At 46.0% G+C, this 15864-nt stretch overlaps 1 protein-coding gene and 2 non-coding genes across 4 annotated transcripts; all 3 read left to right on the top strand.

Annotated features, from left to right (window-relative positions):
* Positions 1-7958: 7958 nt before the first annotated feature.
* On the top strand, positions 7959-14018 carry RPSA (ribosomal protein SA). Of its 2 annotated transcripts, none has more exons than XM_023231502.1 (7): positions 7959-8111; positions 8935-9101; positions 9928-10046; positions 12213-12458; positions 13223-13351; positions 13476-13641; positions 13854-14018. In XM_023231502.1, the coding sequence occupies exons 2-7, from the start codon at positions 8969-8971 to the stop codon at positions 13946-13948; spliced, it is 888 nt and encodes a 295-aa protein (XP_023087270.1). In that variant the 5' UTR covers positions 7959-8111; positions 8935-8968; the 3' UTR covers positions 13949-14018. The 2 variants fall into 2 exon arrangements, with proteins under 2 accessions (XP_023087270.1, XP_023087271.1); XM_023231503.1 differs by having other exon boundaries at positions 8019-8111; positions 8919-9101.
* LOC111555620 lies at positions 9711-9861 on the top strand. Its single transcript, XR_002735575.1, has one exon. It is a non-coding gene; the product is annotated as a small nucleolar RNA SNORA62/SNORA6 family (small nucleolar RNA).
* Positions 12513-12666, top strand: LOC111555619. Its single transcript, XR_002735574.1, has one exon. It is a non-coding gene; the product is annotated as a small nucleolar RNA SNORA62/SNORA6 family (small nucleolar RNA).
* Positions 14019-15864: the final 1846 nt, after the last annotated feature.

Here is a 15864-nt window from a genome sequence, read left to right as displayed (position 1 = left end):
TCAGCAGCATTGCACCTCTGAAGGCTCAAGGGGAGTCATGCTTTGCCTGTTGCACCTTCTAGTGGTGGCTGGCATTCCTTGGCTTGTAAATACATCACTCCAATCTCTGCCTCTGTCTTCGCATGCCTTTTCCCTTGTGTGTGTTTCTACGTCCAAATTTCTCTCTTAAGGACACTAGGTATTGGCTTAGGACTCATCCTAATCCAGTATGACTTCATTTTAATTTGATTACATCTGTTAGACCCTATTTCCAAATAGGGTCACATTTGCAGGTATTAGGGGTTAGAACGCCAATATATTTTTTGGGGGGATGCGATTCAACCCATAACACAGATTAAGTTGATGTATAAGTTAAAATCAGTTTATACTTTAGGTTTTAGGTTAAAACACCTTATTTATTTATTTATTTTATTTATTTATTTATTTTTTTTGAGACGGAGTCTCGCTCTGTCGCCCAGGCTGGAGTGCAGTGGCTGGATGTCAGCTCACTGCAAGCTCCGCATCCCAGGTTTAGGCCATTCTCCCGCCTCAGCCTCCCGAGTAGCTGGGACTACAGGCGCCCGCCACCTCGCCCGGCTAGTTTTTTGTATTTTTTAGTAGAGACGGGGTTTCACCGGGTTAGCCAGGATGGTCTCGATCTCCTGACCTCGTGATCCGCCCGTCTCGGCCTCCCAAAGTGCTGGGATTACAGGCTTGAGCCAACGTGCCCGGCCAAAAACACCATATTTAAAATAGTAATTTGGGTAGGGGTATGGGAAAGGATGAAGCAGGGTCCATTATAAGCATAGTGGCACACAAGCCTCCAATGCTGTGACCTGTGTGTTGTGAGGCCTTGTGCTGTGGGAAGCAGGGGAGAAGGGAGGACAGTTGGATGGAGTGGCTGCTTCCTAAGAACTTAGACTCTAGAGCAGGTGTTCCATGTCCCTTGCCTCCTCAGCCTCGTTTGACTCTCATCCCTAGTGCAGGGAACCTAATGCCAGTGAGGAGGGACAGAGATAAGGCCGAGAGAGATGGACTTCTTACCAGTGCGGATTTCCTGGCCTTACATTGGCAGGTGAATTTCCGCCACCAGATTCCCCTCGTATTTTCTTCATTTGTTTTTTAGGGGAGCAAACAAATACGATAAAATCAGGAGAAATCATCTAGTTTTCTCTAAACATGAGGTAGAAAATTTGTCTTTGTGAATCCCGAGTCCTGTGGCAAGTAGCCTGCTGTTTCGTCTCTCACAGTCTCACTATTAAAGCTTGGAAAGGAATTGGCTAGTGAGCGTTAGCTGGCTTTGGAAACATTGCCCATTACCTTTTTTTTTTTTGTTTTAATGGTTCCTTCTTGGCTGCCTTAGACTTAAAGCACATTAGAGGTGGGGCTCTGTGGGAGGAAAATAGTCATATGGTGACTAAAGATAAGGCAGTGTAGGGCTAGAGCCAAAAGAAGACACAGAAGCAAAGGTTTCAAGCTATATTACACTTGCTTTCTAAGAATACATGATTATGAAATCTTTCAAGCCATCACAATAGGAGAGCCAATGGTCTACTAGCCCTTCATTCATATCGCTCAGATGGAGCAATTGCCAAGATTTTGTCACACTTGCTTCTCTCCCCAAACTCTGTCCCCTGCCCCTGCCACTCCTTTTTCGTTTTTTTTTCTTTTTTCTTTTTTGAGACAGAGTCTCACTCTATCACCCAGGCTGCTGGAGTGCGGTGGCGTGATCTCGGCTCACTGCAAGCTCCGTCTCCTGGGTTCACGCCATTCTCTTCCTCAGCCTCCCGAGTAGCTGGGACTACAGGCGCCCGCCACCATGCCTGGCTAAGTTTTTGTATTTTCAGTAGAGATGGGGTTTCACCATGTTATGTTACCAGGATGCTGGGGGTTCACCATGTTAACCAGGATGGTCTTGATCTCCTGACCTCATGATCCGCCTGCCTCGGCTTCCCAAAGTGCTGGGATTATAGACGTGAGCCACCACGCCTGGCCTCCTTTTTCTTTTATGAAGCTTTTAGAGATAGATCCCAGACATCACATAATTTCACCCTTGCATACTTCAGTATGCATCTCTAAAAATTATGGACTTTTTTAAGCATAGGTACAATGTCACTACCCCACCTGGAAAAGTTTAACACATTTTTTGCATATCATCCATATTCACATTTCCCAGACTGTCTCAAAAATGATTTTTTACAGTTGGTTTATTTCAATTAGAATTCAAACAAGGTCCATACAAGGCATTTGGTCTTTTATTTATTTATGTTTTAGAGACAGGGTCTTGCTCTGTCACCCAGGATGCACTGCAGTGGTATGATCATGGTTCACTGCAACCTTGAACTTCTAGGCTCAAGCAATCCTCCCACCTCAGCCTCCCAAGTAGCTGGGACTACAGGTGCACGCCACCACACCCAGCCAATTAAAAAAATTTTTTTTTGCAGAGACAAGATCTCGCAATGTTGCCCAGACTGGTCTCAAACTCCTAGCCTCAAGTGATCCTCCTGCCTCAGCCTCCCAAAGGGTTGATAGTACAGATATGAGCCACCACACTCTGCTGGCAGTTGGTTTTAAAAATCTCTACGCTGGGCACAATGGCTCATGCCTGTAGGCCCAGCCCTTTGGATAGCCAAGGCTGATAGATCACTTGAGCCCAGTAGTTTGAGACCAGCCTAGGCAACATAGTCAAACTCTGTCTCTACGGAAAAATCAAAAAATCAGCCAGGCGTGGTGAGGCACATCTGCAGTCCCAGCTATTCAGAAGGCTGAGGCAGAAGAATCACTTAAGCCCTGAAAGTGAAGGCTGCAGTGAGCCGTGATCAGGCTCACTCCAGCCCAGGTGACAGAGCAAGGCCCTGTCTCAAAAAACAGAAAACAAAAAAACCAAAAACTATTCCAGGACACCACCATTCTCCCCACTTTTGTTGTTCTACATTGTCTTTGTAGGGACTGAGGGGATGGGGGAACAAGACAAAGTTAGAGGAACCTTGATTCTGAAGCAGTGTCTAAGGTCTCTCTAGGTGTATCAAAGGGCCAGTCTTTGAGGTAACGCTTTCTCAGCCCCAGCATCCTGTAAAATGTCCCATTTTCTGAATTTGTTTTCTGATGGTTTTAGCTCATTTCTCCATTTCACACATGTTCTGTAAACTGGATGTTACCTTGGATGGCTTGATTACATATAGGTCTACCCAATTTCTGAGGCAAAGGAAAGACCAGAGCTGTAGATTCTAAGCGATGGACAGTCTAAAAAGGCATATAAGGGTTTCTCACTTAGCAAATGTGAGTGCAAATGAAACGTTCGATTCACTTCATTCAGTTGCTTCCTCCCAAGAGAAATGAGGAGAGGCTGAAATTTCTTTAACCAGCTGTTAGAAAGGATAAATAATTTTGAGGCAAACTGAGGTTAGAGTGAGTCAGTTCTGAGGGCCCAATCAAGACAGGGAACCCAGCAGTGACTCTGGGAGGTTGCAAAACTGAAACCTGCTCACCAGTTTTATGCCTTATGCCTCTTCCATATACTTCTGGTTGAGCAGTGTGCATTTATAACTTGTTGGTTTTTTTGAGACAGGGTCTCACTCTATTCCACAGGCTGGAGTACAGTGGCACAATCTCAGCCCACTGAAGCCTCTACCTCCCAGGCTCAAGCAGTCCTCCCACCTCAGCCTCCCAAGTAGCTGGGACTACAGGCATGCATTACCACACTCAGCTAATATTTTTGTATTTTTAGTAGAGACAGGGTTTTACCATGTTGCCCAGGCTAGTCTCGAACGCCTGGGCTCAAGGGATCTGTCCACCTCAGCCTCCCAAAGTGCTGGGATTACAGGTGTGCACCACCACGCTGGGCCTTCTAACTTATTGTTGATATTAAATGTAACAACCAGGCTGGGCGTGATGGCTCATGCCTGTAATCCCAGCACTTTGGGAGGCTGAGGTGGGCGGATCACAAGGTCAGGAGTTCAAGACCAGCTTGACCAACATGGTGAAAACCCATCTCTACTAAAAATACAAAAATTAGCCAGGCATGGTGGCACACACCTGTAATTCCAGCTACTTGGGAGGTTGAGGCAGGAGAATCACTTGAACCTGGGAGGTGGAGGTTGCAGTGAGCTGAGATGGCACCATTGCACTCCAGAGGGAGATTGTCTTCAAAAAATAAATAAATAAATTTAACAACCAGCAGAGCACAGTGGCTCACACATATAATCCCAGCGCTTGGGGAGGCCAAGGAGGGTGAGATACTTGAGGTCAGGAGTTCAAGACCAGCCTGGCCAACATGGCAAAGCTCTGTCTTTACTAAAACTACAAAAACTTAGCCAGATGTAGTGGTGTGCACCTGTAGTCCCAAGTATTTGGGTAGCTGAGGCACAAGAATTGCTTGAATCTGGAAGGCAGAGGCTGCAGTGAGTCGCAATTGCACCACTGCACTCCAGCCTGGGAGATAGCAACTCTGTCTCAAAAAAAAAAAAAATTTAACAATCCACTGTGTCTTAAATTTCAGCTTTTGTCACCACTCCCTCCAAAAAAAGCTGCCTCAATGCAACAGCCTCTAGATAGAACTAGCTTCTAAGTTCTCCTTCTCTGCTCCCGGGAGCCATTAGCTTAGGTAGTCAAGAAATACCCTAGGCCGGGCGCAGTGGCTCATGCCTGTAATCCTAGCACTTTGGGAGGCCAAGGCGGGCTGATCACTTGAGGCTAGGAGTTCAACCCAGCCTGGCCAACAAAGCGAAACTCTGTCTCTACCAAAAATACAAAAATTGGCCAGATGTGGTGGTGCGGGCCCGTAGTCCCAGCTACTCAGGAGGATGAAGCTGGAGAATTGCTTGAGCCTGGGAGACGGAGGTTGCAGTAAGCTGAGATCACGCCACCGCACTCCAGCCTGTGTGACAGAATGAGACTCTGTCTCAAAAAAATAAATACGATAAAGAAGAAATACTCTAGAGTCTAGGATTGTGGTTTTTAAACTCAATATGGCTGCACACTGGAATCATCTGGAAAATGTTGGGGCTCAGAAAATGATACCCCTGACTGAATAGGGCACTTTGGCATGCTGAGTGCTTTGAATTAAAGAAAACGGAAAGGCTTCTGAAATAGCGTCAGAACCAAGGTTTCTTTCTGACCTTCCCCTAACCCCATCTCTCAATCCCCTCTTTTCCCAAAGCATAGGGAGGGGCTTTGTCTGAAGTTCCCTTATCTGAATAAGGTAAGTTCCTCCAGAATAAATACAATAGTCTTAAAACTTCCTCCCTAGGAATATCATCAGGTAACCAGGAAATATTAACCACTGGGAAGAGAAAAGACTAAAAGTCATCACCATGCCCACACAGACTCTTCATCTATTTTTCTGAGGGCAGCTCTGAGAGATTTTCCAGGAAACATTATCTGCCTAATAAGGCAATCTTTGGTCACAGTGAAGTTCCTCCCCTTACCCCGCCGTAATTTGCTGCTGTTTCCCCCAGAGCTCAGAGGAACTCTGTCTCAGGCAAATTTTCTGTTCTCTGAACTCATTCCTATCCTTCCCCAAATCACTAGCCCTCTAAATTGTTTACCATCCCATCTTCCTTCCCTGTGAAGTAGATGCTATTTAAGCTTCAGCCATCTGGCCCTTGAGTCTTATATTTTGTATGGCTCCTGTGCATAAGCACATTAATAAATGTGTATATTTGGCCTGGCACGGTGGCTCATGCCTGTAATCCCAGCACTTTGGGAGGCTGAGGTGGGCAGATAACCTGAGGTCTGGAGTTCAAGACCAGCCTGACCAACATGGAGAAACCCCATCTCTACTAAAAATCCGAAATTAGCCGGGTATGGTGGCACATGCCTATAATCCCAGCTACTCGGGAGGCTGAGGCAGGAGAATCACTTGAACCTGAGAGGCAGAGGTTTTGGTGAGCTGAGATTGAGCCATTGCACTCCAGATTGGGCAACAAGAGTGAAACTCCGTCTCAAAAAAAAATATATATATATATATGTTTCTTCTCCTGTTAGTTTGCCTATTGTCAGTTCATTTTAGCAGTGAACGTTCAGAGGGTGGTGGGGAAGCCCCTTTAGAGCTTTAAAAACTATTGATGCTTGGCTCTCACTCAAAAATTCTGATATGTTCAGCCTAGATACAAGACTTTAAAAGCTCCCTAGGTGATTCTAATGCCGAGGCTGAGACCCCTGGAGGAACCCTGCAGAGCTGCATTCACTACTCAACAATCCCAATCCACACTTGAAGGGTTAAGCAGGAGTACATTTGGGCGCAGGGGGCAGGGCATTGTTTTGGGACTCAGGGGCCTTGCTCTGAGGAGGGCTGTGGCCTGAGTTTGTGAGTGGGAGGCATTTGCAGCAAGGGGCTGTGACTTCTCTGAATTTGTCCCTCAAACCCCAGGTGCTTTAGCCTTGTTGAGTGATGAAGCAGAGCAGCCTGGGGGTGACCTGTGCTAGGGTCCAAGGGTTTCCAAGCTCCTCAGAAAATCATACTGGCCTCAGTGGAGCTGCAGAGCCACTTGCAGGAGAACCTGGATGTGCTGTCCTAAGGGTCTACGAGTTCATTTTGGGGTGGGCTCACAAATCAGATTGACTCAGCAGGCCACAGAGAGGAATCTGCAATTTTTTTTTTTTTTTTTTTTGGACGGAGTCTCGCTCTGTGGCCTAGGCTGGAGTGCAGTGGCGCAATCTCGGCTCATTGCAAGTCTGCCTCCCGGGTTCACGGCATTCTCCTGCCTCAGCCTCCGGAGTAGCTGGGATTACAGGCGCCTGCCACCACGCCCGGCTAAGTTTTGTATTTTTAGTTGAGACGGGGTTTCACCGTGTTAGCCAGGATGGTCTCGATCTCCTGACCTCATGATCCGCCCGCCTCGGCCTCCCCAAGTGCTGGGATTACAGGCTTGAGCCACCGTGCCCGGCGATGTTTTTTTTTGACGGAGTCTTGCTCTGTCGCCCAGGCTGGAGTGCGAATGGCGCAATCTCTGCTCACCGCAACCTCCGCCTCCTGGGTTCAAGCAATTCTCCCGCCTCAGCCTCCCCGGTAGCTGGGATTACAGGCATGCACCACCATGCCCGGCTAATTTTTGAATTTTTAGTAGATACCGGGTTTCACCATGTTGGCCAGGCTGGTCTCCTAACTCCTGGCCTCAAGAGATCAGCCTCCCAAAGTGCTGGGATTACAGCCATCGCGCCCCTTCAATTAACTCCTATTTTTTGTTTTTTGGAGATAGGATTTCACTCTGTTCCCCAGGCTGGAGTGCAGCGCTGCAATCATATTCACTGCAGCCTTGACCTCTGGGCTCAAGCTATCCTCCCGCCTCAGCCTCCTGAGTAGCTGGGACTACAGGCATGCACCACCATGATTGGTTAATTTTTGTACTTTTTGTGGAGACGGGGTCTCCCCATGTTTCCCAGGCTAGTCTTGAACTTCTGAGCTCAGGCAATCCACTTTGGCCTCCCAAAGTGCTGGGATTACAGGCACAAGCCACCGCGCCCGGCAAACTTATCTCCTACTGATAGATATTGCAAAAATTTTTCTTCGACCAAAAAAAAAAAAAAAAAAAAAAGATAGGTAGATGACAGATAGATATAATCCATTCCATCTGTTCAATCTTGTCCTTTTTAACTTTTTCAGGGAAACTTCACCTAAGTGAACATTTAAATCTGAATTACTTCCTGTTAAACTGTTCTTCAGGAAAATCAAATAAATCTTCAAGTTTTTGTTTACCTAACAGTTTGTTGTGTCGAACAAACCTTCCTACGTTTTAGGTAAGGCAACTGCAGCTTAGGCGAGAAAGCCGCTCAAATTCGCAGGTACAAGGAGCTGGGTAAGAACGCCCCGCCTGGCTGGCTAGCTTCAGTTCCGCGCTCTGGACAGGAATTATGCACTGGGCGCCGCTGTGGCACTAGAAACCCCAAAGTCACAATCTCCCCAGATCCTACCAGGCCGCGGCTACCGGCTACTGCCCAGAAGTCTGCGCCTGCGCCGCAAGCCCGCCTTCCTGAAGAAGGAGCCCAGTCCCAGCAGCGCTCTTCTCCGGCTCCGCCCTTCTTCCGCTCGACTTTCTTTGCCATTGGCTGACAACGGAGTATATAAGAACGTCATTTCCTTCGTCTGTCCTTTCCGCGCTACCTACAGAGGGGTCCATACGGCGTTGTTCTGGGTGAGTATCTTGTGGTGTCCCTGGCGCCTCCCAAGGCTAGAAAAATGAGCTTTTCCTGCTCAAATGAAGGGTGTGAAGACTAGTTATGAAAGCCGGTCAGACCGGGTCTGTCTCCCGCCCGGCGCGCCCCGCCTTAGGTCTGCGGCCTGCACGTGGCCAGGCTCCGGCTGGCGGGTTCCCACAGTGCCCCGGGAGCGGGTGGAGGTCGCCCTCCAGCGGAGGCTCGGAGCTGGGGTTCGGGCCAGGCCGCGTGTGGGCGGGAGTTCAGAAAGCGGACTAACATTCCGTGTTGCTATCCCTTCGGACCCCCACACGGAGGTGAGTCGAGGCCCAGGCTCTGATAGACACCGGCGGCTTGGACTGGTTGGGTTTTCCCGTTCGCGCCGTGTGGGTCAGGAGTTAAGGTTCTTGGGTTTTGAGACAAACAAGTGGTGACGGCACAGCGAAGTAATTCCAAAGCACCCGCCTACAATCTGCTTGAAAATATCTAAAACCAATTCATACATTTTTTGCCTTTAGTTTCCATATTCCAAATACACTCTTGTATATCTAGTTAACTTGGCGCATCCGGAACTGTACCTTAATTCCTATCTGGAGAAGTGTTGAATTTCCATTCGCTAATTTCGTTTAGTTTTTTTATTCGGTTATTCTGCAGTCCACATCATTTCCTCAGTAAGATGTGCGCTATTCCCTAATACACGACATGTATCGGTTACTTTGCCACTGTAAACTCAATGCCTGATACTGTAGGAAATGGTTGCTTTTAAGGGTGTACCCCACTTAACTCACTGGAATGAAAAGAAATAGATTGCTCTCATTTCAGATTCCCGTCGTAACTTAAAGGGAAACTTTTCACAATGTCCGGAGCCCTTGATGTCCTGCAAATGAAGGAGGAAGATGTCCTTAAGTTCCTTGCAGCAGGAACCCACTTAGGTGGCACCAATCTTGACTTCCAGATGGAACAGTACATCTATAAAAGGAAAAGTGATGGTTAGTCATTGCTTTAATTTTTTGTTACTCCAGCTGTAAGTACAGATTTTGACCTTGCTTATTCTCATGGTTAGTTCTGGGTAGTTTCTTTGTATCATCTCTTCCTCAAATGAAACCAGACTCCTAGGTTGAAAACATACTTTAAATAAATGTTCTGATTGCTATTGGGAGAAAAGATTCCTGCTCCAGGGGAAGAATACGTCAGTTGCCCGCGTTATGGGACTTGAGTTGGGTCGTGAACTTGAGAAAGTTCATGAGCTGAGTTTCTAATAGCTCCCATAGTGCCTTCAACTTCATAGGTACTTATACAGGCTATTGAACTGAATTTTGAGTGGAAAGTGTGGTAAGAGGTGGGGATAAACAATATAGCTTGGAAGAACCAGAGGAGGGAAGGCATTAAGTTGGCTAAGGCACTTATTTTAGAGATAAAGCTACCAAGGATTTGGGAGTGACATGCTGTGAAGGAGATTTAGGATGAATCTTGCATCAGTGAAGATGGTAAAAGGGAAAGAGTGGCAGAAAGTCAGGAAGTGGATTCTTAAGAACCACTGATGGACAGTAAGTACAGGGAAGGAGAAAGGAGAGATGGATTTAGCCAACTGAATCTCGGCTGCACACTGTTAAAGCTCAGGGTGGAGGCCAGTCTTGGCTCATGAACTTCTGAGTGTCGGAAGTGTGCTACATTAATGGCAGGATTTTCGCTAACACCAGTAGAGCTTACCTCTATGACTGGAGTTTGGTAGTACTTACTGCCACATACACTGAACTTGCAAAGAATGTTTGCACAGCCAGGTCAAGTGTTACAAATCCTTCTGCCCTCACTTAGGCATCTACATCATAAATCTGAAGAGGACCTGGGAGAAGCTTCTGCTGGCGGCCCGTGCCATTGTTGCCATTGAAAACCCTGCTGATGTCAGTGTTATATCCTCCAGGAATACTGGCCAGGTTTGTGGGACAGTGATTAGATTTTATATTATAGAAATGAAGCTTACAGACATTGTGAGACACACAGAAAGGTATAAGAAAATAGAAATAACTCAAATTCCACTATTCAGAGATCTTAAGTTGGACTGAGCCATAGAAATCGCTTTATGGCCTTTCCTCTTTTTTTTGTTTTGTTTTTAAGACAGTCTCTTGCTCTAGCCCCTTGCCCAGCCTGGAGTGCAGTGGTGTGATCTTGGCTCATTGCAACCTTTGCCTCCTGAGTTCAAGGGATTCTCCTGCCTCGGCGTCCCGAATAGCTGGGATTACAGGCGTGTGCCACCATGCCCAGCTGGTTTTTGTATTTTTAATAGAGACATGGTTTCACCATTTGGCCAGGCTGGTCTTGAACTCCTGACCTCAAGTGATCCTCCCACCTCAGCCTCCCAAAGTGTTAGGATTACAGGCGTGAGCCACTGTGCCCAGCCTGTAAGACCTTTTCAACATACATGCTGGGCATCTGGCAGTATGTTGAACTTTATAATTTCATTCTGTGTAGACTTGTGTCACTAAATATCTAGAAATTATCCTATTAAAGTGGTTTATCACATATTCCCATAGAGTTTTTACCTTAAAACGATGAAATACTGGGACAGAAATTTGGTGTCAACTGCAACATTTTTCAGTAAGATTTTATTAGATTAGGACAGTAGTCTTTGTCTTATCCAAGTTTCATAAGCAAAAATTTTTTAGGAATCTTAGCCAGTCATGGTGGCATTCACCTATAGTTCCCGTTAATTGGGAGTCTGAGGCGAGAGATCCGTCAAGTCCAGGAGTTGGGGGCTGCGTGCAGTAAGTTATGATTTTGTCACTGCACTCCAAGCCTGGGGCACAGAGTGAGATCCTGTCTCTTTAAAAAAAAAAAAAAACAAAACTGGTCGTGGGTGGCTCATGCTTTTGTAATATGGGTACTTTGTGAGGCCGAGACTGGTGGCTTGCTTTGAGCCCAGAAGTTTGAGACCAGGGTGAGCAATGTGGCAAGACTACGTCTCTACCAAAAATAAAAACCGGCTGAGTGTGGTGTTGCATTCTTGTAGGCTCAGCTGAGGCTGAGGTGGGAAGATTGCTTGAACCCAGGAGGTTGAGGCAGCAGGGAGCCAAGACTGTCTACTGCATTCCAACCTGAGTGACAAGAGTGAGGCCATCTTTGCCAACTTGAATGAAAAATACCTTAATTTGTATTTTTAAGAAATGGTTAGTAAAACTTGAATCTTTTTTTTTTTTTTTTGCCACAGCTCTATTTTAACATTTTTTCTGTTAAGAAAACTAGTAGATTTCTTGAATTCTAAGAATTCTAACAGGATTTTATTCAACTCAACTATTTTGACAGATTTAAAAATCATATAGTGAAGACTTTATTTCAATGTTGACAGGACAGGTTCCCATGCATGTTTTTGCGGAGGGTTATTCCTGAAACTGACTTGATACTGGGACCACACAGTTTGGTACACAGTAGAAAAGCAATTTTAGTTATTGCTGTAGAATAAACTGAGTGACAGTTCTTGCTTGCTTGAGAAAAATGTACTGAGCATCTAGATTGGGCCAGGTAGTGTTGCTGGGTGCTTGGAATAATAGTAGAAAAACAAGCCTGTCTTTTTGAATGTACGCGGGAAGTCTCTGGAGAAGTAAGAGAGGTTAAAGAAAGCTAGGTATGTGCTTGCTTTATATGGAGTAGTAGTGATTAAGTTGGCCAGTGCCCAGAAGTGCTTCCTGCTGGTGCTAAGATTATTCTGTGTTAGATGTGTTCTCACAACCACGTGAGGAACTTGGAGGCATGTGAATGTCCTGCTCAGTTTACTCAAAAAATCACCCACTTGGTTCTTAGAACCTGGCAAGTGTGGTTCTGGAGCCTCTAGATACAAGGAAGCCAGTGAACCAGACACCTGAGAGAAGTGGGGGTGGGAAGTGCATTCCAAGCAGAGGGCCTAGAGGTGAGGGCATTGTAAGTACTTTTCAGTTAACCTAGAGAACATAGAGGAATTAATGCTTTTTGCTTTCATTTTTGAGGAAGAGTTATTCGAGGGTTTTGGCTAGATAGGCTTTTTCATATGATTACAGAACTGGTGTCAGCATATGGGGAGTTGCTATGAAATATCTCTGGAGTACCATTAACTTTTAAATTCTTCAAAGAGGGCTGTGCTGAAGTTTGCTGCTGCCACTGGAGCCACTCCAATTGCTGGCCGCTTCACTCCTGGAACCTTCACTAACCAGATCCAGGCAGCTTTCCGGGAGCCACGGCTTCTTGTGGTTACTGACCCCAGGGCCGACCACCAGCCTCTTACGGAGGCATCTTATGTTAACCTACCTACCATTGCTCTGTGTAACACAGATTCTCCTCTGCGCTATGTGGACATTGCCATCCCATGCAACAACAAGGTAATGATTTTATGATCTAGAGTTTGCGAATGCATGCTCCAGAAAAAACATTGCTGTGCACATTGTTAGAGCTTGGAGTTGAGGCCACTGACTGGCCGATGAACTCGCAAGTGTAGGTAGTGTGCTACATGAGGGGCAAGTTTTTCGCTAACACCACAAGGGTCTTTGGCCCAATGAGTGGAGTTTGATAGTAATTCTTGCTACAAGTATAACATTACTGCATGACAGCTTTGTGGAGAGATGAAAACATTTGGAAAATAGTGTATTTTCTTCTGCCTTTGTCCATGTTTCTTGCTCAGGCCTCAGGCATTTGGCCTTTCTGTTTTTACACCAACTTGATGGGTTCTACTGTAAGATTCTAAAAAGGTGGGTTGTGTGTGGTTCAAATTGGTTGATATATAACCCTAGTTGTGCATAAGAATTGCCTGGAGATTTTTTTTTTTTTTCAATGCTAGTGTCCAGGCATTTCTCCCAGAGATCTCATGTAGTAGTGTGTGAAGTCCTGAAAACTCTGTGTGTGGTTTTTTTTTTGTTTTTTTTCTGTGTGTGGTTTTGTTTGTTTGTTTGCTTTTTTCAATCCCTATGATTCCAATGTGCAGACAAGGTTGGTTGAAAATCCCTGATTATAATGTTCCTTGTTACAGTTGCTTTTAAACTAAGAGATGTCTGTACTTTTGGTACCTAGATGATGTAGGAGCCAGGAAGATGCTTCTTGTTTGGGTTTGACCAAGTGTCACTTTTTAATAATCTGTCACTTTTGGCAGGGAGCTCACTCAGTGGGTTTGATGTGGTGGATGCTGGCTCGGGAAGTTCTGCGCATGCGTGGCACTATTTCCCGTGAACACCCGTGGGAGGTCATGCCTGATCTCTACTTCTACAGAGATCCTGAAGAGGTAAGCTTCTCCAAAGGCTTGTGGTTACATAAGCAAAATGGACAACTTGGACTGTGCTTCTAGGAAGCAAAATTTGTCAGTCCCTGTAAGTCTTCCCCCCCCCCCCTTTTTTTTTAATAAACAGATTGAAAAAGAAGAGCAGGCTGCTGCTGAAAAGGCAGTGACCAAGGAGGAATTTCAGGGTGAATGGACTGCTCCAGCTCCTGAGTTCACTGCTACTCAGCCTGAGGTTGCAGACTGGTCTGAAGGTGTACAGGTGCCCTCTGTGCCTATTCAGCAGTTCCCTACTGGTATGTATCAGGATAGAAGAGCATGAAGCTGATATTTTGCAACTTCTCAGTTTTATTCTAACTTTAATGATCTCTGTGGCTTTTATAGTAGCTTTAAGAGATTTTCATCCTAGTGTGCTACAGCATCTGATAGACTGCTGTTGGGAGTGGGGTAAGGAAAAATACTACTTTGAGGACAGAGCTGATGGCTTTTTTTGGTATTTTCTTAACAGAAGACTGGAGTGCTCAGCCTGCCACGGAAGACTGGTCTGCAGCTCCCACTGCTCAGGCCACTGAATGGGTAGGAGCAACCACTGAATGGTCTTAAGCTGTTCTTGCACGGGCTCTTAAGCAACATGGAAAAATGGTTGATGGAAAATAAACATCAGTTTCTAAAAGTTTTGTTCATGTAGTTTGGTTTTTTACTCCAGATGAGAATACCTGGGATTGCATACCAAAGTATAATAATAAATACATGTCTCGAAATGCATTGTACTTCTAAAGCCCACTGTAGATAAAGTACATTGCTTTTTACTTGAGCGTTTCCCTGAGCTTGCTTTTGTGTAGAGAACATCTGTTCCCTGAAAATACATATAAGTCGTTGCACATATTTAGGTGGTAACCTCAGGAATGTTTTTCTGAGGCCCTGATAATCTTGACTTTAATTACCATGTGTGTGGGTAAGTTCTATAGAGCTTAGGTTTTTAGTTTTGAGAATGTTCCTGTCACTTAGGTTAACTTCCTGGAAGCCCTGAAGAGGCGATGGCCCTTCCCCACATCGAGAGACATTAATTGCCCCTCTTGTGAGCTTGCCTACAGGTTCTGGGAGAGGAGAGGGTTGTATGTATGTATAAAAAAAAAAAAATGCTCTCCGTATTTGTCTTTGCTGGGGGTGGGGCAGGGGGGAGAGTCTTTCCCTGTTAAGGCTGGAGTACAGTGGTGTCATCTCAGTTCACTGCAACCTCTGCCTCCTGGGTTCAGGCGATTCTTGTGCCTCAGACTCCAGCGTAGCTGGCATTTCAGGTGTGCATCGCCACACCTGGCTAATGTTTGCATTTGTAGTAGAGACGGTTTTGCCAGGCTGGTCTCCCAACTCCTGGCCTTATGTGACCCGCCCCAAAATGCTGGGATTACAGGCCTGAGCCGCTGTGCCTGGCCATATTTTTTTTTTATATATATATTATTGCTGGTGGCTTCATCCTAAACTGATTTAATGATTCTCATTGCCTACTGAAAAATACTCTTGGCTGTCATGTTGGCTCACCCATAATCCCAGCACTTTGGGAGGCAGAGGCAAAATGATTGCTTGAGCTCAGGAGTTCAGCACCAGCCTGGGCATCATGGTAAAACCCCATCTCTTCGAAAGATACAGAAAATTGGCAGGGTGTGATGGCATACTCTTAGGGTACGTCAGCTACACAGAGGAGGCTGAGGTGGGAGAATCACCCGAGCCCAGGAGTTGGAGGCTGCAGTGAGCTGTGATTGAGCCCCTGTGTACTCCAGCCTGGGTGAGGAAGTGAGGCCCTGTCTCAAAAAGATTAACAGAGACATTCCCATAAATTGGATTGAATGCAGATTTTGAGATATCTGAACTGATTTACATGGGTTTATAGGTTCTCTTTAAAAATTTACGAAATGGATGTACATGTGACCACATTCCCAGGGCTTCTTCCAGTGGTGCTGAGGCAGTGGGGACACTGCAGTCTCAAGCATTTTCTTCATAGTAAGCCTGCTTATGGCTGTAAGCAAGGTTGGGAAAATCTGCCCTATAATGTCTCCAAGTGGAATGGCGTTCAGTGAGATTTATGGTTCTTGGAGTTGCAAGTGGTTAGCAACACTGGCAGAGATTGCTGGAATCGGGATGGTGGGAAGCAGGGACAGGTAAACAGAAGGCTACTGGCCAACGGGAGCTGGAGAAGCATTGGGAGGTGGTGTGAGCCTGGAGTAAGGTACACTAAGCTCATTTGTCAGGTTCTGGGTGGAGTCTTCAGCGAACGGAGAACCTTGGCATTTCCTGACACTTGAAGACATTGTGGAAAACATCTATTTACATCAGACATACCACTATCCAGCAACCTCCAGGAAGACCCCATCCTAGTGGGGTCCCACGCAAACCCAGCCTCTGCATAGACTTGTGTCTTAGTGCTGAGCACCTCCAATCGGGAGACCTTGGTAGCATTCTCATAGCAGTTCCAGAAAGTCTTTTTTTCTAGATTCCAAGGCTAGGAAGGAGGTAGTCTTCCT

Source organism: Piliocolobus tephrosceles, chromosome 2 (genome assembly GCF_002776525.5).
Source record: "Piliocolobus tephrosceles isolate RC106 chromosome 2, ASM277652v3, whole genome shotgun sequence".
Lineage (NCBI taxonomy): Eukaryota > Metazoa > Chordata > Mammalia > Primates > Cercopithecidae > Piliocolobus > Piliocolobus tephrosceles.
This window is presented reverse-complemented; position numbering and strand designations above follow the sequence as displayed.

What these genes read in the sequence shown, in the direction of transcription:
- RPSA (XM_023231502.1), top strand. Translation starts at nt 8,969, where the DNA reads ATGTCCGGAGCCCTTGATGTCCTGCAAATGAAGGAGGAAGATGTCCTT. An exon ending in CTATAAAAGGAAAAGTGATG is followed by an intron (nt 9,102 to 9,927) that starts GTTAGTCATTGC and finishes GCCCTCACTTAG; the next exon opens with GCATCTACATCATAAATCTG. An exon ending in TCTACAGAGATCCTGAAGAG is followed by an intron (nt 13,352 to 13,475) that starts GTAAGCTTCTCC and finishes TTTAATAAACAG; the next exon opens with ATTGAAAAAGAAGAGCAGGC.